At 49.4% G+C, this 21,319-nt stretch overlaps 1 protein-coding gene and 1 pseudogene across 2 annotated transcripts in view; one reads left to right on the forward strand and one right to left on the reverse strand.

Moving 5' to 3' along the window:
- LOC137437288 (gamma-aminobutyric acid type B receptor subunit 2-like) overlaps positions 1 to 21,319 on the forward strand; it is a 915,845-nt gene that overhangs the window by 393,099 nt on the left and 501,427 nt on the right. The window contains exons 7-8 of the mRNA XM_078766430.1: positions 17,921 to 18,157; positions 18,305 to 18,365. Coding sequence (XP_078622556.1) covers positions 17,921 to 18,157; positions 18,305 to 18,365 — 298 coding nt within the window. The remainder of the gene's footprint in view (positions 1 to 17,920; positions 18,158 to 18,304; positions 18,366 to 21,319) is intronic.
- On the reverse strand, positions 8,231 to 10,960 carry LOC137438285 (claudin-7 pseudogene; annotated as a pseudogene). Its single transcript, XR_013621032.1, has one exon. The product of XR_013621032.1 is annotated as a claudin-7 pseudogene (transcript).

Here is a 21,319-nt window from a genome sequence, read left to right on the forward strand (position 1 = left end):
ACTTCTCCGCCCGTTTGGCAGGACGGGTAATTTTTTCGAAGATCGATTTGATACGGGGATACCACCAGGTACCTGTCAGGCCGGCCGACGTCCCAAAAATGGCCGTCATCACGCCGTTCGGCTTCTTTGAATTCCTTCGAATGCCATTTGGCCTCAAGAATGCGGCTCAGGCGTTCCAGCGCTTGATGGACGGCATGCTGCACGACCTGCCGTTCCTCTTCGTCTACCTGGACGACATCCTCGTCACCAGCGCGTCCCGGGCCGAGCACCTCCTTCACCTCCGAACACTGTTCGGGTGCCTCAGCGAGCATGGCCTAATCGTCAACGCGGCCAAATGCCACTTCGGCACGACGGCCATTGGTTTTTTGGGCCACCACATCACCAAGAACGGGGCCGTGCCACTGCCTACCAAGGTCGAGGCCATCACCGTGTTTCCGCGTCCCCGCTCCATCAAGGCCCTGCAGGAGTTCCTCGGAATGGTGAATTTCTATCACCGCTTTGTGCCCCGTGCTGCTCAGCTCATGCGGCCCCTCTACGAATCCCTCCGGGGCAAGCCGGCCAAACACGACGTCGTCTAGTCCGCAGCCATGGACGCGGCATTTACAAGCTCAAAGCGGGCCCTCGCCGACGCAACACTGCTCGCGCACCCGGTGCTCAACGCTCCCATCGCCCTCACCACGGATGCCTCTGACTACGCGGTGGGCACCGTACATGAGCAATGGGTGAACGGGGTTTGGCAGCCACTCGCTTTTTTCAGCCGGCAACTCTGGCCGAACGAGCTCAAATATAGCACGTTAGACCGCGAGCTCCTCGGTCTACACCTGGCCGTTCGCCATTTCCGCCACCTCCTGGAGGGCCGACCCTTCATGGCTTTCGTCGTCCACAAGCCGTTGGTTTACGCAATGGCCAAAGTCACGGAGCCGTGGTCGGCCCGCCAGCAGCGCCACCTCTCTGCCGTGTCAGAGTTTACCACGGACATCCGGCACGTCGCCGGCAAAGACAACGCCATGGCCGACTGTCTTTCTCGGGCCAGCGCGAACGCGGTCCACCTCGGCATGGACTTCGCGCTTATGGCGGCTGACCAGACCACCGACACCATGGTGCAAGCCCTCCGGGTGGTGGACACGGGCCTCCGCCTGGCCGACGTCCCCTTCACTGACACTGTCCTGCTCTGCGACGTCTCCCAAGGCCAGCCTCGCCCCATCGTGCCCGTTACCTGGCAACGCCGCATCTTCGCCTCCCTCCACGGCCTTTCCCACCCGGGCCGGAAAGCTTCCCAGAAGCTGGTGTCGGCGCGATTCGTCTGGCACGGCCTTCGACGGGATGTCCGCGATTGGACCAGCACCTGCACGGCCTGCCAGCAGGCCAAGGTCCACCGACACACCCAGGCCCCGCTGGCACCTTTCACCGTGCCCGAACGGCGTTTCGACCACGTCAACGTGGACCTGGTGGGCCCCCTCCCCCAATCACGGGGTTTCACACACCTGCTCACCATGGTGGACAGGACCACCAGGTGGCCGGAGGCCGTTCCCCTCGTCTCCACAACCACCGCCGACGTGGCGCAGGCTTTCATCGCCACCTGGGTCGCCCGTTTCGGCACACCGGCGGACATCTCTTTGGACCGCGGGCCGCAGTTCACCTCCGAGCTGTGGGGCACGGTCGCCCGCAACCTGGGGGTCAGGCTCCACCGTACCATGGCCTACCACCCCCAAGCCAACGGGTTGTGCGAGCAGTTCCACCGTTCCATGAAGGCCGCGCTCATGGCCGGCCTTCAGGATGGCGGCTGGACCGACCGGCTACCGTGGGTCCTTTTGGGCCTCCGCATGGCCCCCAAGGAGGACCTCCGGGCGTCCACCGCCGAGCTGGTCTTCGGCCAGCCACTACGCGTCCCGGGCGAATTCGTGCCCTACGCTACCAGTCCCTGGTCCACAGCTCGCCAGCGCTCGGACCTCCAGGAGACCGCCCGACGGTTTGCCCCCGTGCCAACGTCCCACCACGGTGACCCCCAGTGTTACATATTTATGTGAATGTATGTGGATTACCATTCAGGTCTTTGCTTATCCGTGTGTAGTATATTAAGGGTTGTTGTGATTGGAGGGTCAGGAGCCCTTCTGAACAAGTGGCCGGAAACGGAAGTGACCGGAAACAGAAGAGAAAAAGACACGAGGAAAAAGGACGGGTATTATTCTTCCTCGCCCCGCTCCGACAAAAGGTGGGATCGACCTTGCGCTGCGTGGAAAAGCGGCTTCCGAAGCCTGTCTGGCGAGAGGAATTACCGGGACGTGTACCTGCCCGGTGGAGACGTCAAGTTGACGTGGGGCCGTGCATCGACCCCGCGTCTGGCATCGTTCGCGGCACCGTCCAAACAGACGCGTGCGGGTCGCACGTTGGGGCCTAACGCGCCTTGCAAGCGGCGTGGGGTTTGGCTTGCTCTACCGTATCCGCTTCGCGTGGCCACGAGGGGCTGCAGCCACGGTGCCTGGTACGATACCTGCCCGGTGGAAACACGTCCACCCGGGGTTCGTTCAACCGCCCGAGTGCGGCGACGGCGACCATCATCTTGGTCAGGAGGGGCCCAGAGACATTGTGCGGGACCGAGACCAAAAGGGTGTCGTGAGTACTCACCGGGACACACATGTATAAGATGGCCATCTTACTCATAGGGAATTGATTGTGGCTGGGGAATTGTTGATGGTAGAGTATTGTTGATTGCTCGGGGAAAATCTCCGTGGTGGTGTCATTGAAATATTGTTGATGGTTGTGTATTGTTGATTGCTCGGGGAAAATCTCCGTGGTTGTGTCATTGAAATTGTATGGTATCATTACCATTGAAATATATCCTTGAACGTCAGTTGTCTCTTGGGTGAAATTCATATGGATTGCGTGGCGAAAGCGCATATATAATACAGCTTTCTGGCGAAGTTCCTCTCACGGTCCGGGGGTCACTGAGACCAGGTATTCACCGAGGGGACCACGTAACAGAATTGGGGGCTCGTCCGGGATTACGATTTGCGGTTTCGCAATTGGGTCTACGTCCGGGATTTAAAATTGTATAAAATAATAAAATAATAATTTTTTATTAATTAAAATTTATTAATTAATTATTAATTGGTAATTTTTTTTGAGAAATTGGGGTAAAGTCTTGCGTGAAGGTTAACAGGTGTTAACGATAGGCACCATGGCGTTTGTGGCACAGAACTTTGGGGTAACCCCGAGTGAGGCACAGTTCCGAGCGTTGCTAAAGTCGGACCTCTTGAAATTGGCCAAACATTTTAACTTGGAGGTCCGAACTAATTTGAGGAAGGCAGAGTTGCAGGCCACGGTGATACAATCTATGGTGGGATTAGGAACATGGGACGAGTTAGCCTGGGAGTGGCTACCCGAAGAACCAGAAGACGTTGAGCTCCGGAAACTGGAGTTGCAATTACGGAGCCAGGAACGGATTAAAGAAGAAGAAAGGAAAGCAGAAAAGGAAAGAGCAGAAGAAGAAAGGAAAGCAGAAAAGGAAAGAGCAGAAGAAGAAAGGAAAGCAGAAAAGGAAAGAGCAGAAGAAGAAAGGAAAGCAGAAAAGGAAAGAGCAGAAGAAGAAAGGAAAGCAGAAAAGGAAAGATCAGAAGAGGAAAGGAAAGCAGAAGAGAGGAGAGAAGAGAAACAAGCAGAGGAAAGGAGAGTGGAACGAGAACTCCAGGAAAGGTTAAAAGAAGAAGAAAGGAAAGCAGAAGCGAGGAGAGAAGAGAAGCAAGCAGAGGAAAGGAGAGTGGAACGAGAACTCCAGGAAAGGTTAGAAGGGAGAAAAGCAGAGGAGAGGAGAGCTGCAAGGGTCCTCGAAGCAGAGGAGAGAAAAGCGGAAAGGGAATTAAAGGAACGTGACATGGAGCTTCAGCAAGAAATTAAATTCAAGGAGCTGGAGTTAATGAGAGAACGGGGAGAGGCACCACCCTTGCTGACGGGGTCGACACCTAACCAGAAAACCTGGGATGTGGGCAGACATGTGAGGCTGGTTCCACCGTTCAGTGAAAAGGAAGTCGCGAAATTTTTCCCACACTTTGAGAAAGTGGCTCGACAATTAAACTGGCCGGAGGAGGCCTGGACCATACTCGTGCAAAGTGTGCTGGTGGGGAAAGCTCAGGAAATTTATTCGGCGCTACCAATGGACCAATGTGCAGATTATGAGGTACTGAAGAAGCACATCCTCAAGGCATATGAGTTGGTTCCGGAAGCTTACAGGCAAAAATTCAGGAATGCCAGGAAGAGGGAGAGTGAGACCCATGTGGAGTTTGCCAGAGTGAAAGAAAACATGTTTGATCGGTGGTGTGAGTCAAAAGGAGTCGGGAAAGACTTCGAGACATTGCGGGACTTGATCCTGGTGGAGGAATTCCAGCAGTGTGTCCACGAGGACATCAAAGTGTACCTGCAGGAAAAGAAAGTACCTAAGTTGTGGGACGCAGCCACCATGGCAGATGATTATGCCTTAACCCACCGAATAGGGGTCCACAAACCTAACTCCTCGCCTAGACTTCAGCAGGGGAGTTATGGAACACCCGGTGCGGAGAACGACCATACATGGCGGCGGCCTCGAGATGATTATGGGGACAACTATGATACCCCACCTGTTCGAAATCAGAGGGATGCGGGCCCAAGACAAACTTATAGTTCGGGGGGCCCGAGGCAGACCACGAGTTTTTCCTCCGGGCCTACTTGCGCTTTTTGCAAGAAACCTGGACACTTGATGTCCAGTTGTTACCGCATGAAAAGCGAAGACCCAGAGCGGAGTCCGACTACTACGACTCCAAACGCAATGGCCATTGTGAGAAATCGCCATCAAAAGGGTTACCAACCATTTATTTCAGAGGGGTTTGTGTCACGGGATGGAGCCTCGACTAACCGGAAACCGGTTAGGATATTGAGGGACACAGGGGCACATCAATCTTTAATGCTTGAAGGCATTTTGCCATGGTCCGAGGAGACGGCAACGGGGGATAGTGTTCGTTTACAGGGGATCGGGGGCGGTGTTAGTGCTCCCCTTCATGTCATCCATTTGGAGTCCGATTTGGTGTCAGGACCGGTCACCGTCGGTTTACAAGCCACGCTTCCTGTAGAGGGTGTATCTGTGGTTATCGGGAATGATTTGGCCGGGGGTCAAGTTTATGGTAACCTGAGGGTTGGTAAAGAGCCCAGCAGGGAAAATAACGCCACACCAGCTCGGGATGGCGACAAAAGTGCCAAGTTATTTGTAGGGGGACTGAACTTCAAAACAGAGGAAGAAGTTCTGACCTCTGTCTTCAACAGATATGGGCCGCTGGTGGAAGTGCGGTTGGTAAGAGACTGGGAAACGCAACAGTCAAGAGGGTTCGGCTTTGTCACGTTTGCCAGCACAAAAGACGCCAGAGAGGCAGAGAAGAATTGGAATGGCAAGGATTTGGAGGGTCGGACCATAACAGTAGGGAAGGCATTTCGTAGGCGTCGAGAGGTCTACAGGAGAGAACAACTGGGCGGTAGTTTTGGTGGTGGCCGCAATCAATATTATTATGTAGGCTCCCGGAGTTACGGCCGCTCCCGAAGGAAGGATTGGCAAAGTAGTGGCCGAGAAGGAGACCGCTATTCATGGGACTACAGGGACAAGTGGTCCCACCCTAATTATTAGGGAAGTTCTGAGAAGTTGAAGCACTGAATGCGGCGGAGCCGCCGAGCCAAGATTCCTACACGGATTAACCGTGAACGCCATTCCTAAAGGCGTCCATGTAGTGAACTTTCATGCACGGACTAACCGTGAACTCCACGTTCCTCAAGGCGCCCATGTAGAGAACTTTCCTGCACGGACTAACCGTGAACTCCACGTTCCTAAAGGCATCCATGTAGTGAATACTCGGCTTGGCCTCCCGGAAAAAGTGCTATCGAGTGGCTTAACTTTGGATCTTTGATCAACCCCTTAACCTTCATTCACAAGAAACTTGCGGTCAAAGTCAGAGGGTCATGAGATGGAGTTTGATTTGGCAGGGACAATGTCGTTGCTGGTGCTTAGTCCAGAGTGAGTAATCTGGAGGGGTTGTGGTGAAATTTTGGTTGCTTTATTTTTAAGTGATAACTGTGCCCGGGGGCAACTGATAATGTGGGGGGGTTGAGTTATCTGGTTTGTTTCTCCAAATTGGCCGGCAAAGAAAGTTTTCGCTGGGTTCAAACTTTCTTTCTTGAAGGGGGGGAGTGTTACATATTTATGTGAATGTATGTGGATTACCATTCAGGTCTTTGCTTATCCGTGTGTAGTATATTAAGGGTTGTTGTGATTGGAGGGTCAGGAGCCCTTCTGAACAAGTGGCCGGAAACGGAAGTGACCGGAAACGGAAGAGAAAAAGACACGAGGAAAAAGGACGGGTATTATTCTTCCTCGCCCCGCTCCGACAAAAGGTGGGATCGACCTTGCGCTGCGTGGAAAAGCGGCTTCCGAAGCCTGTCTGGCGAGAGGAATTACCGGGACGTGTACCTGCCCGGTGGAGACGTCAAGTTGACGTGGGGCCGTGCATCGACCCCGCGTCTGGCATCGTTCGCGGCACCGTCCAAACAGACGCGTGCGGGTCGCACGTTGGGGCCTAACGCGCCTTGCAAGCGGCGTGGGGTTTGGCTTGCTCTACCGTATCCGCTTCGCGTGGCCACGAGGGGCTGCAGCCACGGTGCCTGGTACGATACCTGCCCAGTGGAAACACGTCCACCCGGGGTTCGTTCAACCGCCCGAGTGCGGCGACGGCGACCATCATCTTGGTCAGGAGGGGCCCAGAGACATTGTGCGGGACCGAGACCAAAAGGGTGTCGTGAGTACTCACCGGGACACACATGTATAAGATGGCCATCTTACTCATAGGGAATTGATTGTGGCTGGGGAATTGTTGATGGTAGAGTATTGTTGATTGCTCCGGGAAAATCTCCGTGGTGGTGTCATTGAAATATTGTTGATGGTTGTGTATTGTTGATTGCTCGGGGAAAATCTCCGTGGTTGTGTCATTGAAATTGTATGGTATCATTACCATTGAAATATATCCTTGAACGTCAGTTGTCTCTTGGGTGAAATTCATATGGATTGCGTGGCGAAAGCGCATATATAATACAGCTTTCTGGCGAAGTTCCTCTCACGGTCCGGGGGTCACTGAGACCAGGTATTCACCGAGGGGACCACGTAACACCCAGTCCTACGTCCCCCCAGCGCTTCGCACAGCGGAGTACGTTTTTGTGCGTCATGACGCACACCGGGGGCCACTCAGGCAGCCATACGACGGACCCTTCCGGGTCCTGCGACGGGACGACAAGTCCTTCGTCATCGACGTCGGCGGCAGGTCGGACCGGATTTCGGTGGACTGCCTCAAGCCGGCGCACGTGGACATCGACCAACCACCTCGGTTGGCCCTTCTTCCGCGGCGAGGCCGCCCCCCATCCACGGTGCCTCCCGCTCGACCACCCACCCCCACACCGGACCCCCCCCCACGACCCTCCAGGGGTCGCTTCGGCCGGGTTATCAGGACCCCCCCTTAAATTGACCCTGCCGGTGCAAGTCAATTCTGGGGGGGCGTGTGTAGCAGTTGCCGCTGAACATACACAATCGCCTTACACCTGCCGAGGACGCAACCACGGAGCGATCGCTGTGCCGGGCTCGCCCAGACCACCCGGAGACGCTCAGACTCGCCTTTCCCGGGCATGCCCGGACTCGCCTTTCCTGGGCTCGCCCGGCCCGTCCGGCGCCACCCAGTCTCGCCGTTCCTGGGCATGTCCAGGCACGCCCGGCCCGTCCGGCGACACCCAGTCTCGCCGTTCCCGGGCATATCCAGACTCGCCCAGGTCTCCCGGACACGCCCAGTCACGCCTTTTAAGGGCAAACGCTCCGGCATGAGATATTCGAGTGCTTGTACAGTATATAATGCTGCCCGATAAACTGGCTTTTCAGAGTACCCGAGTTGATTTGATGGAATAAAGAAACTCGGACGAATTCCAGCTTTTTGTCGCGTCCATTCTTTCGATTCGAGTTGGAGCACAGCTCCTTCAGTGTGAAGGGCGGGGGGGGGGGGGGCTGGGTATCAGTAAGGTAGGTGAGGTGGTAGGAGAGTGTAGAGTTGGCTGAGGACAGAGTATAGTGGAGTGGAGGAGGATCGTTGTCGTGGCAGAAGCTTGGTACCGTTGGACCTCAACCCTTATAAATGGAAGAGGAGGAGGAGGAGTAGAACAACAACTTCGGATGAGCAACAACTTTAGTCTTTTTGTTCTTTCACTTTAATTTTGCAGCCAATACATGATTGATTTGAAATAATTATATAAGAATAATAGTTGTTTCAAGTACAGAGTCTGCTCTTGACATCACATCAATCTAATAATTGTTTCCTTGTCTCGGTGCACATCTTTACTGACATTCTGTGTGTGCATCGTCTACACTTAAAACACTTTCATTAATTCAGGAACCGGAACCGGAATGTTAACTTGTCATTAATCCCCGATTCATGGGGCACACAGACCATGATTAACAGGATCATTTTGAATGTAAAAGGCAACAGTAAGCTCTATAATCTACTTTGAGTCATCTCGACCAAGGACAAATTAACTTGTCACTCTAATTGATGTGTACAGGTGGTGGGGAGAAGGGGGGTGATTAAATGGCGAGATTGAGGGAAGGACGATGATGGGAGAGAGAAATGGGAAATTAAAGGAGGGGAGGCTAGGAGGAATTGGTGGAGCGGAGACAAGGAAAGGCTCAAAATTCCACCATTATGTTCCCCAACTTAAATAAACGGATGCCCTTTTAATATGGATGTGAAGATGGTGGGATAAGTGCAATGCGATGGAATTTTGGGAAATTGAGGCAGCGAGGGTGGAGGGGGGGGGGCGTGAGTTGGGTGAAGATGGTGGGATAAGTGCAATGGGATAGAATTTTGGGAAATTGGGGAAGCGAGGGTGGGAGGGGGGCGAGTTGGGTGAAGATGGTGGGATAAGTGCAATGGGATGGAATTTTGGGGAATTGAGGGTGGAGGGAGAGGGCGAGTTGGGTGAAGATGGTGGGATAAGTGCAATGGGATGGAATTTTGAGAAATTGGGGAAGCGAGGGTGGGAGGGGGCGAGTTGGGTGAAGATGGTGGGATAAGTGCAATGGGATGGAATTTTGGGAAATTGAGGCAGCGAGGGTGGAGGGGGGGGGGGGGGGCGTGAGTTGGGTGAAGATGGTGGGATAAGTGCAATGGGATGGAATTTTGGGAAATTGGGGAATTGAGGGTGGAGGGAGGGGGGGGGCGAGTTAGGTGAAGATGGTGGGATAAGTGCAATGGGATGGAATTTTGGGAAATTGAGGAAGCGAGGGTGGGAGGTGCGAGTTGGGAGGGGTTACTCAAGACAAATATTTGAGTAAAAAATATAGAATGTTTTTACCTTCATAACTGAGACGAGTCATGTGTACCAAACACCTCGAAAACAGCAACATGTGATGTTTTTCACAGTGAACAAGGTTAATGCAACAGTATAGAAAAATAAATTTACAACTAAACACAATGAGCGTCAAGCGTTACAAATTGTTATGTACACGGTACGTTTGTAAAAATTGTGCAATTTGGTAACAACCTAACAACAACCTTAACACCCCCGAACATTTCTCCGTGTTGCTGCAACTCATCCCCCCTACCCTCTGTTTAGAGCACTCTCCTCGAAACGCAACGTCGTTTCCGTTTTCTCTCCCCCATGGTGCAAGCAGTAGAGTATGCTTGTGGTGATGAGGGATCAGTGGGGGCGAGTCAGTCCAACGTGGCTCACACGTATGCATTGTGGTTGTAGCTCTGTATTCCAATGCTCTGGCTTCGTCCCAGCATGTTTGGTGGCTGTTGCGTTGTATTCGATGTTATGTCATCCATCGGAGCATCTTCGGAGGCAACTGCAGTCTCAGATAGAATATTGGACCCCGTTTGCTGATTGGCTGGAGCATAATTCATACCGGTGCCATGCGTCATTACGGACTCTTTATGAAGAGTCTGCCTCCTATTTTCCGCAGCCTTTGAGAAGATGGAGGACTTCTTCATCGGAGGTGAATACTGGGAAACCTTCCGGCTTTCAGTACCCAAGGGCATGGAGAATACCGAAGCCTTATGCGGCTTGCCAGCCAAACCCTGGTGCATCATGGGGGCAGAACTCTCCGAGTATGGTGCTCCAAATGACTGCTTCGGCATAAGATGTTCTTGGAAGGATGTTCTTCCTCTTCTCTCCTCCATGCATCCAAAACACATCATGGATCCCCCGAGTAGCGAGAACACACACGCACCCCAGCCAACGTAGAGCGCCACACCGTACTCGTACTTTATTTTCACAGCCGGGTTGTAGAAGTCCACTGTTACCTGCCAGGCAAAGTATGAAATCACCGTGATGATGGACAGGCCAGCAAGGATGTTCATGATCCCAGCAACCGCAATGATTTTGCCTTTAATCGCTGGGTCGTCGTCTCCAATATTGGAACACTTCATCCCGAAGAGGGACACGAGTATGCCAATCAAAGCCAGGACCATCCCGATGATCATCATCGCCTGACAAGCTCGCATGTACGCAGGAAGTTGCAGCACCGTGTAGTATGAGCGACATTGCTGGGACCCCAAAGTATCTCCAGCACAGGTCTTCCACAAGCCCTGGTAGATGACCGTGGCCACGACAACGGATCTTCCTCGGCTCGTGATCTTCCACTGATTGGAGCCGATGCAAATCGAGTAGCCAACGAGAGCGGCGAAGCAAAGAACGAAGGCAAACACCTGGCATCCCGTGTTCGCCATGGCAGCTCCTCAATAATGTCCTCCTCGATGGAACGCGCACGGATGAACCGGTCTCTGCCCCGTTATTCTTCGGTCGTCACCAGCGTGTGTTCCTGGTAAAAACGACGCACCAGAAAAAGGGATTTGATGCTTTGTAAAGGAGCGGAAAGCACAATATGTCCGATTCTCAGAAGCACAAACCAAGTGATCTTGAAGCAGATATCAGAATCAGACTTTGCTCACACTCAGGTAATAATTATTCCAACCTTTGAGCTTACGCATCAACATTATGGGGTTGTTTTGTTTTTACAGTGGCATGGTGTGTTTGAGAAAAAAAAAACACTTTCCCTGGTTCTACATCACCTTATGTTCCTTCGTCTACAAATAACTAATATTGAAGCCCTCAGGTTCTGATTTTCACAAGACCATAATTTACCAAAGTTTACATCAAAAAACATCTCAATCTCCAAACATAAAACACAGAATTAATATAATGTAGAAACATTCTTCACCAGAATCGAATCGACTCTTCCTTGTCAGACACCCAGCCTGTCCACCAAGTTTCGTCCAAATCGGTCCATAACCTTTTGAGATATCTTGTTCACAAACGGACAGACCGACAGACAAACACACAGACAGACACGCAGATAGTGGTGAAAACATAACCTCCATCCACCTTTGGTGGTGGAGGTAACCAGGTTCTGGCAAAGAATATCAACATCTGCTTCTGAAATGTGTCTTGAGTGAGAAAGAGAAAATAATTAATTATGTACGTGCTAAATATTAACGAGGCCATCACACCTTCAACGGTAACAACATATCCGCAAGGCAGGTGTGAGGGTGAGGTATTTTTGGTGCACCTTGTAAAATAATAAAACAAATATTCATAATTTACTAGCTGGGACCTGCGGAACATCCGTTCAATGTAAAATGCGACTTCAAGTCCGTAACCCCTCAACCCCCCCCCCCCCTTCATTCTCCACCCCACTCTCTCACTAACCTCAATTCCTCATCCTTCACCTCCCAAGTCTGAGGTGTTAATGCCTCTCCAAGCCTTCAAACCCCCCTCCCCTAACCCTTCCCCCACCCCCCTCCAAACGACCTAAACCAATGATCTTCTTCCTGATGCATATATACAGAGTGCATTCAGAAAGTATTCAGACCCCTTCACTTTTTTCACATTTTGTTTTGTTGCAGCCTTATGCTGAAATCGTTGAAATTCATTTTTCCCCTCATCAATCTACACTCAATACCCCATAATGACAAAGAGAAAACAGGATTTTAGAAAGTTTTGCAAATTTATTAAAAAGAAAAAACTGAAATATCACATTTACATAAGTATTCAGACCCTTAACTTAGTACTTAGTTGAAGCACCTTTGGCAGCGATTACAGCCTCGAGTCTTCTTTGGTATGACGCGACAAGCTTTGCACACCTGGATTTGGGGATTTTCTGCCATTCTTCTCTGCAGATCCTCTCAAGCTCTGTCAGGTTGGATGGGGACCGTCGGTGGACAACCATTTTCAGGTCTCTCCAGAGTTGTTCGATTGGGTTCAAGTCAGGGCTCTGGTTGGACCACTCAAGGACCTTCACAAAGTTGTCCCTAAGCCACTCCTGCGTTGTCTTGGCTGTGTGCTTTGGGTCATTGTCCTGTTGGAAGGTGAACCTTCGGCCCAGTCTGAGGTCCTGAGCGCTCTGTTTCAGGTTTTCATTAAGGATATCTCTGTACTTTGCTCCGTTCATTGTTCCCTCAACCCTGACCAGTCCCCCAGTCCCTGCTGCTGAAAAACACCCCCACAGCATGATGCTGCCACCACCATGCTTCACCATTGGGATGGTATTGGGCAGGTGATGGGTGGTGCCTGGTTTCCTCCAGACATGACGCTTATAATTGAGACCAAACAGTTCAATCTTGGTTCCATCAGACCAGAGAATATTGTTTCTCACAGTCTCAGAGTCCTTTAGGTGTTTTTTTGCAAACTCCAAGCGGGCTTTCATGTGTCTTTCACTGAGGAGAGGCTTCCGTCTGGCCACTCTGCCATAAAGCCCAGACCGGTGGAGTGTTGCAGTGACGGTTGTCCTTCTGGAAGTTTCTCCCATCTCCACACAGGATGTCTGGAGCTCAGCCAGAGTGACCATCGGGTTCTTGGTCACCTCTCTTACCAAGGCCCTTCTCCCCCGATTGCTCCGTTTGCCCAGGCGGCCAGCTCTAGGAAGAGTCCTGGTTGTTCCAAACTTCTTCCATATAAGAATTATGGAGCCCACTGTGCTCTTGGGAACCTTCAATGCAGCAGAGATTTGTTTGTAGGCTTCCCCAGATCTGTGCCTCAACACAATCCTGTCTCTGAGCTCTGCAGGCAGTTCCTTCGACCTCCTGGCTTGGTTTTTGCTCTGATATGCATTGTCAGCTGTGAGACCTTATATAGACAGGTGTGTGCATTTCCAAATCATGTCCAATCAATTGAATTTACCACAGGTGGACTCCAATCAAGGTGTAGAAACATCTCAAAGATGATCAAGAGAAATGGGAGGCACCTGAGCTAAATTTCAACTCATCCTGGGAATTCTTCCAAAGTAAATTGCTCTCTCTCATGCACAGTTTTATCCCTTCTCGTCTTCAGTTGTCATACCCTTCCTCCCGTCCATGGTACATGGATTCTTGTGGTGAGGCTATTGCCCAGAAACAACTTGCTTTCGTCTCCTGGAAAGCAAATCCAACAGAAGGAAATCTCATTTCCTTTCACAAAGCCCGAAACAACTGTGTGTCCACCCTCAGGAGAGCCAGGAAACAATATCTCTCCGTCCTCAGGACCGAACTCTCTTATCTGTCTCCCTCTTCCAAATCCTGGTGGCGTCTGGTAAAATCTGTTTCTGGTGTTTGTTCCCCCTCCATCCCCTCCCTCACCTTAAATGGCCACACGGCTAACTCCGCACGTGAAAAAGCCGAATGCATCAACTCTGTGTTTGCCTCTAAATCTTGTGTCCCAAACCCATCCCTCTCTGTACCCACCATACCCAGTCATACCCAGCTGCTCCTGGACTCTGTGTCCTTTCCTCCTGACAAGGTGGAAAAGTGTCTGTCAACCCTCGACTCTGATTCTGCAACTGGACCTGACGGCATCAGCCCACGGGTCCTAAAATCATGTTCTTCCGCTCTTTCACTCCCTCTCTCTGTTCTCTTCACCCTCTCTTTTGCTCAAGGTCATCTTCCATCTGCTTGGAAATCTGCCAAAATCACCGCTTTGCACAAAAAAGGTGCAAAAACAGATCCCAGCAACTACAGACCAATCAGCCTTCTCCCAATTATCAGCAAGGTCATGGAATCCATCATTGCTTCAGATATGAAATCTTTCCTCTTCTCCAATGGCTTGATCTCTGATCATCAATTTGGTTTCAGACCTGGACACTCCACTCTGGACATGCTGCTTCTGCTTTCTCAACAATGGATGGAGGTCCTCAATGCCAAACAGGAAATTAGAGCAGTCTCCCTTGACATATCACGTGCCTTCGATACAGTCTGGCACCCCGCTCTGCTCACCAAACTCTCCTCTTTTGGTATCCATGGAAATCTCCACGCATGGCTGGCGGACTTCCTCTCTAGTCGTAGTCAACGTGTGGCCCTGAATGGGTTTCTCTCATCTCCTCTTCCTGTTCAGGCTGGAGTTCCCCAAGGCAGTGTTCTGGGCCCTGTGCTTTTTCTGGTCTTCATCAATGATCTCTCTGACTCTCTTGAAAATCCTCTCTATCTCTTTGCTGACGACTCTACTCTCTGTCGCTCCATTCTTCATCCCTCAGATCGGCAGTCTGCAGCCTCCTCACTCTCTGCAGACCTTGACAAAATCACAGACTGGGCAAACAAGTGGAACATGTCTTTCAATCCTGACAAATCTCACACTCTTACGATGTCTCTCCAAAAAGACCGACTGGACAACCCTCCCATCCACTATCTGAATAATCCTCTCCAAAAAGTTCTGTCACTCAAGCTTTTGGGTCTCACTATCTGCCATGATCTTTCCTGGAAAAACCACATTTCAAATCTGGCCTCCAAAGCCAGTCGCCGACTGGGCATCCTCCGTCGTGCGAAGTCCTTCCTTGGCACACCTGAGCTCCTCACCACATACAAGGCTTTCATCCGCAGCTCAATGGAATACTGCTCTCCCCTCTGGGCTGGTGCTCCTGCCTCACACCTAGCTCGCCTTCGCGCTGTTGAAACCAAAGCATTCAGAATCATTGGAATCTCCCGCGATGAAGCTAACTCCAAGGGCCTCTCACTCACTCACCGCAGGCAGGTTGGTGGTCTTTCCGTCTTCTACCGACTCCTCTCTGGCCTTGCCCCCCCCAGCTCTCTCTGGGCTCTGTCCCGCAAATATTCCTACAGGTCGCACAAGATCTGCCTGCAACCCTATTTTGGTTAAACTGCCAAAATCAAGACTCTCTGCTCACCTTCACTCCTTCATTCCTCTTTTCTCCCGCCTCTGGAACAAACTCCCTCACTCTCTTCAATCCCACTCCACCCTCCAAGTCTTTAAAACAGCTGTTCACCACCATCTCTTATCTTCCCCCATCCAAAACCGTGATCTTTTCTACCCCTGCTAATTTCACCCCAATTCCCCTTTTTGAAATACCAACTTCTGTCCTGGAAGTCCTTGGTGTCCTTGTGCTTTATACTTCTCCCTCCCCCTCCCCCCCCCCTTCCCATGCCTCCTCCCCCCGGGCCCTCTCCCTTCCACACATCTCCCTGCTCTCGGATGTTGTGTTTGTGTGCTTCCCCTTTTCTCCCCATGTTGTCTTCCGCTCCCTCTTTTTGTGTATTTTGTTTGTCTGGTCGATTTGTTTGTGAAGTAAATGTTAGCTCTTTCACGAGCCTCGATTCAGTATACAAAAAAAAAGAAAAAAAAAAAAGATTGTCACAGCAAAGGGTCTGAATACTTATGTAAATGTGATATTTCAGTTTTTTCTTTTTAATAAATTTTGCAAAACTTTCTAAAAGCCAGTTTTCTCTTTGTCATTTTGAGTTATTGAGTGTAGATTGATGAGGGAAAAAATGAATTTAAACGATTTTAGCATAAGGCTGCAACATAACAAAATGTGAAAAAAGTGAAGGGGTCTGAATACTTTCTGAATGCACTGTACCCATCATTAAAACTAAATAATGATCTCAGCCAAAAACCTTTATTATGACATGTCTGTCATTTTATATGGTCATTGTATATGACACAGACTGCTATCTTGATCGCTGAGGCCTATCTTCACAAGGCCCGCTCCACCTCCAGGTATCCTTATAACTGTCGCTTTGGTCGTTTTACACTGAAGGGAAAACTTATAGGGAGGGAATGGCGATTGTGATTATGACAACTGCGAATATGTCTTTGGATTCGTATATCAGTAAACACCAAGATGGCGGCCATATGATTTTTCATCCGCTTGAAAAACATTTGAATTTTCCCGACTTTGACCTCCCCCTATTCCCCATCCCCGACCCCCTCCCAACCCCCTCTCTGACTCATCAGAAGATTTTTATGATTCTAACATACTTGTTAAAGGTTTATTTAAGGTATCCTTGCGAACGCAGGCCTGTTCAGTCCTCCATGTTACAATCCTGGTGGAGTGATACTTTGTCCCCACGGTGTGCACATCCATGCGGAGAAGCTCCATACCGGAACTTGAATTCTTCATTGTGCCAACTCAGGTCCAATCCTCTTTCAATTACAGCACTTTATCTGCTTCTACTTTAGGAATATTGCACAATTTTATGATCCCCAGTGTAAAGAACCTCTTCCATACATTCTTATTGCCTCTCAGCTTCAGTGGTTTGAAAGTGTCCTTTGGTTATGGAACCAATGAACTGTAGATAAGGTGTCTTTATTGTCACATTTATTGATGATCGTAAACATCTCAATCATGTCTGTTTTTTGTTGTTGTTATTGTTGTTGTTGTTGTTGTTGTAGTCAAGATCGAGTTTCGTGCAAGAGCTAACACATTAAACACAGAAAACATAAACGGACACATAAAACATATAATAAAGGGAGCGGGAGTAAACAAAACAGTAAAAACCACGTGTGTCTTTCACGTCCGGCCGTGTATAAATAAATTCCTCTCGAGAGGCTCCGCCCCTCCGCTCTGTGCCCACCCTATTGGTTAGAGGGAAACCACACCAGTTATTTTGGTATTTCTAAGTGCAGGTCCTTGTGTGGCATGAGGCTGGATGAAGACATTACTCTTTGAGAAACGAGCAATAAGACAGAGCTGCAAGATACAGTGAGGGTTACGTAAGACAATATAGGAACACGTGTGCAGTGTTTGACTTTGCTGACTAAGATATATTGGCACTTTTGCTCCAAGATTGGGCTATATTTCATTTCTGCATAAGTATAAGAAGCTCCTGTATAATTTCAGGGACTTCTTGCAGCTTCAATTGTCTTTCCTACTTTTCTTTTTTTATCAACTTAGAGTAACCAATCACAAATGGAGATAGTTATAGAATGCTGTTATTAGAGATGTCCATGCAGTTTGTAAGAAGTTGATGATCACGTACTGATATTATAACATTGTACTCGGGCTGCTAATTTGTACAGTCTCATTATATGGCTACACTACAGGAGTAATCAAGTAATGTGGTAACCAGTCAAATGTTTGTAAAAGCTTGAAGCAATGATTGATGAGGCGTTAATGAGGCAGTGATGTAGGGATTGTTATGTGATGGCAATACTCTTAGCTACTCTCTTAACCAACATCAACCCTATCTTGTTTAGGACCTTTTTTAGACTGTAGTTTGCCATCCCTGCATTGCTTTTTTAATTTAGCATCATTTTTAAAATTCACTTGTATATTATATATATATATATATATATGTGTGTGTGTGTGTGTATATATGTATTTATATGTATATATTAATCTTAAAGAGGCTCTTTGGGCTATAAACAGTTGCATATGCTCTGCTTAATAGGCATGAGCTGAACAAAGCAACAGAGCTACAAAAAAGGCTTTTCTTGCTAAAGAGTTGCATGGCCTTTGGAAGTTTGAAATAAACTTTTTCAATTCAAAGGTTATTGACCATGAACTTAGAAGTGCGCGATCTGGGAAGGTTTCGGAATAAGATTCTGAAATTTAATGCTTGGGTACGGTCATCCTGGCGGGTCAATGCAGATCCATTCATCTTTTCTCTAGACACCAGAGGAATATAAGAAGAACTATGAGCGCAATCGTAAAAGCTCCGGCGCTCCCTACAGCAAGTTCCATGGGTACGCGTACGATGGTGTGTGGGTTCTGGCATGGACTCTGCGCCGCGTTTTGGACGAGATGGAGCCACAGCTTTGGGAAGTCTCTCTCCGAGCAAATTACACAGATGTATTGCGCACCAGGTGCCTGGAAGTCATGAACAAGACTGACTTCTTTGGTGTGACAGTAAGGTTTTATTTTTACAAGTTATCTTGGCACCACACGCTTATATCCTCATTTATATTATCCTGCATGAAGTCAGTATTCAATGCAAAGATCACTTAAAATTATATAATTGTTCTCTACCTTATGTTTGCTTTTGTCATGTTTCAGGGCCAGGTTTTGTTTCGAAACGGGGAGCGCCTGGGGACATTTGAATTCATACAGTTTCAGGGTAAGCAAAGAATCTATCCTCACCAAATCACATCCCAAATGTAGCATTTTCATATGTATATAAAGTCTTAGATTTATGGGTTTATCAAAGTCAAAGTACTCCAAATAGCATGAAGGGAAAGAGGTGGAGAAAGATAAGTAAAATTGGAAATATTGTTATATCCGTTGGGTCGGCCCAGTTGCCCCGTCTGAATCCCAATGAACCACATTAAAGCGGTCATGATGGCCAACTGATATTGCTGTTCCGAGATGGATCATGGGACTGTTTGCCACGGTACTTAGCTCCAATGGAATAACTGAGTCACTGGATGCGCCACACTGATCGGTGTCCTGCGTCAATTTACACTAATTAGCAACTGAGCAAAAGCACAGGAATTCGGTAAAGTCTTGTCCCGGGTGCTAATCGCCTGAATCCAATGTTTTCTTTAACGGAAGTGTACAACTCACGAGCGATCAGAGACACTATAATCACCCATATACCAAATATATATATATATATATATATATATATATATATATATATATATATATATTGTTACGGATCGCGGATTAGATGTTATTATGGGCCGAGCGGATGGTCCACCGCGACCTAACAGTTCCCCCGATTCTTCCCCAACTCACCCGATTCCACTCGAACGTTGGCCAAATCGCGCTACGCTAAATCAATGATGGAAAGGACACAACGACTGGGATAGATGAAACGACGCAAGGGGTACAGTTCTCAAGACCTCCGGAGGAGGATATAATTAGTGGTGGAGAAAAGGGGTAGATTACAAGGTAGAGTGAGGTAAAAGACACAGAAGAGATAGGCACTTAGATACAATCTTATCTATCCCAGACAGACCACAGACAAACGGACAAGGCTGACTCACACAGGGATTGATGGCAGGTAGACCGATGGCACAAGGTGCACCTTGGCTCGGGGACAGGATACAGCTCAGTCTTTGGGAGGTCTTTCTTAATGGCAGAGGTCTCTCGGCGCTCGGAGGGTGCGTCCTTTCTCCTTCAGCTCTGCGCGCATCTGACGTCACCTCCCTCTTCCTGCGCATGCTCAGCGGGGAGTCACACGCCCTCGGCTGGTTGGCTCCGCCCCAGATGGGACCGGTCCGCCGCTTCCATTGGGTGCGGGGGTTACCGGGCTCCGCCCTTGACGAGGAGCTGACAGCGAGCCCCTACGTGGTAACCCCGTCGAGCACATGTTCGATGGCGGCTCGTTGGAAAGGCCTGGTGCCCTCCCAACACCCCCTACCAACCAAGCCGGAGTGAGGACGCGCACTCCCCGCACCCGCCGCTGCTGTTGTTGTTGTTGTTGTTGTTGTTGTTGTTGCTGAACCGTGAGGAAGAGCTGCGGGGAGGTATTGGGAGGTCCTAAACTTCCTAACGGTGCCATACAATCACATTCTGGTGCAACGAAGAGTCAGAATTAATGGAAACGAGTCCTTAACTGACATAGACTAAGAATAACTAGCAAGATGTCCTATAGTTGTCTTACATGAGATGCGGTGAACCTGGGTGCGACATTTAATGGGGGAAATAGGGGGAGGTCGGGTGTACAGAGTGTTGTTTACAGAAAATGGGACTAGGGAATGGGGGATTGGGGATAGTTGGGAAGTATTGAGGAAATAGGGGAATATTTACAAGCGGATATGGATGGATGCAAATCCCATATCCGCAACAATATATATATATATGTATGTATATATATATATATATATATATATATATATATATATATACATACATACATATATGTATCCCACACCTGTGCGGTATATATATACACCATGACAGTTGATAAGGCTGCCGAAGCAGTTTCTTGACAATTGGGCACAATCCGGGACGGGTCGTCACTCTGACGCAGGATACCCGAATGGCTCATTCATGCCAGCAAGCTGTTTCACACTTTTCCGACCTCAAAAGGATGATAGGCTGAGTCAACCCACCTGGTGTTAATTCAACGGCTTGAAAGGAGCTTGAACTTAGGACACAGGCCAGTAACCTTTTTTTTCTTTTTCTTTTTTTTGTATACAAGATCGAAGCTCGTGTAAGAGCTAACATTGATCACAAAAAAAACAAACGGGCACATAAAAAAAACCATAATAAAGGCAGCGGGATACAAGATGGGGAGAGAGAGGGAAGCACACAAGTACAACAGTAGAGAACAGGGAGGTGGGGAGCTCTGTGGGAGGGAGAGGGCTTAGGGAGAGGAGGCATGGGAAGGAGGGGGGGGGGAGGTATAAAACACATGGACACTGCAAGGACTTCAAGGAAAGAAGTTGGCATTTCAAAAAAGTGGATCTGGGGTGAATTAACGGGGGTAGGAAAGATCAAGGTTTTGGATGGGAGAAGATAGGAGATGGTGGTGAACTGCTGTTTTAAAGACCTGGAGGTATGAGTGGGATTGAAGGGAGTGGGGGGGTTTGTTCTACAGGTGGGAGAAAAGAGGAATGAAAGAATGAAGGTGAGCAGAGAGTCTTGATTTTGGCAATTTCACCATAAGAGGGTTGCTGGCAGATCTTGTGCGACCTGTAGGAATATTTTGGGGACAGAGCACAGACAGAGCTGGGGGAGCAAGGCCAGGGAGGAGTCGGTAGAAGACAGACAGACCACCAACCTGCCTGCAGTGAGTGAGTGAAAGGCCCTCAGATTCAGCTTCATCACAGGGAGATTCCAATGATTCTGAAAGCTTTGGTTTCAACAGCGTAAAGCGGAGCTAGGTGTGAGGCAGGAGCACCGGCCCAGAGGGGAGAGCAGTATTCCATTGAGCTGTGGATGAAAGCCTTGTATGTGGTGAGGAGCTCAGGTGTGCCGAGGAAGAACGTCGCACGACGGAGGATGCCCAGTCGGGGACTGGCTTTGGAGAGCAGCTTGCAAATATGGTTTTCCCAGGAAAGATCATGGCAGATAGTGAGACCCAAAAGCTTGAGTGACAGAACTTCTTGGAGAGGATTGTTG

Source organism: Myxine glutinosa, chromosome 12 (genome assembly GCF_964187855.1).
Source record: "Myxine glutinosa chromosome 12, kmMyxGlut1.1, whole genome shotgun sequence".
Lineage (NCBI taxonomy): Eukaryota > Metazoa > Chordata > Myxini > Myxiniformes > Myxinidae > Myxine > Myxine glutinosa.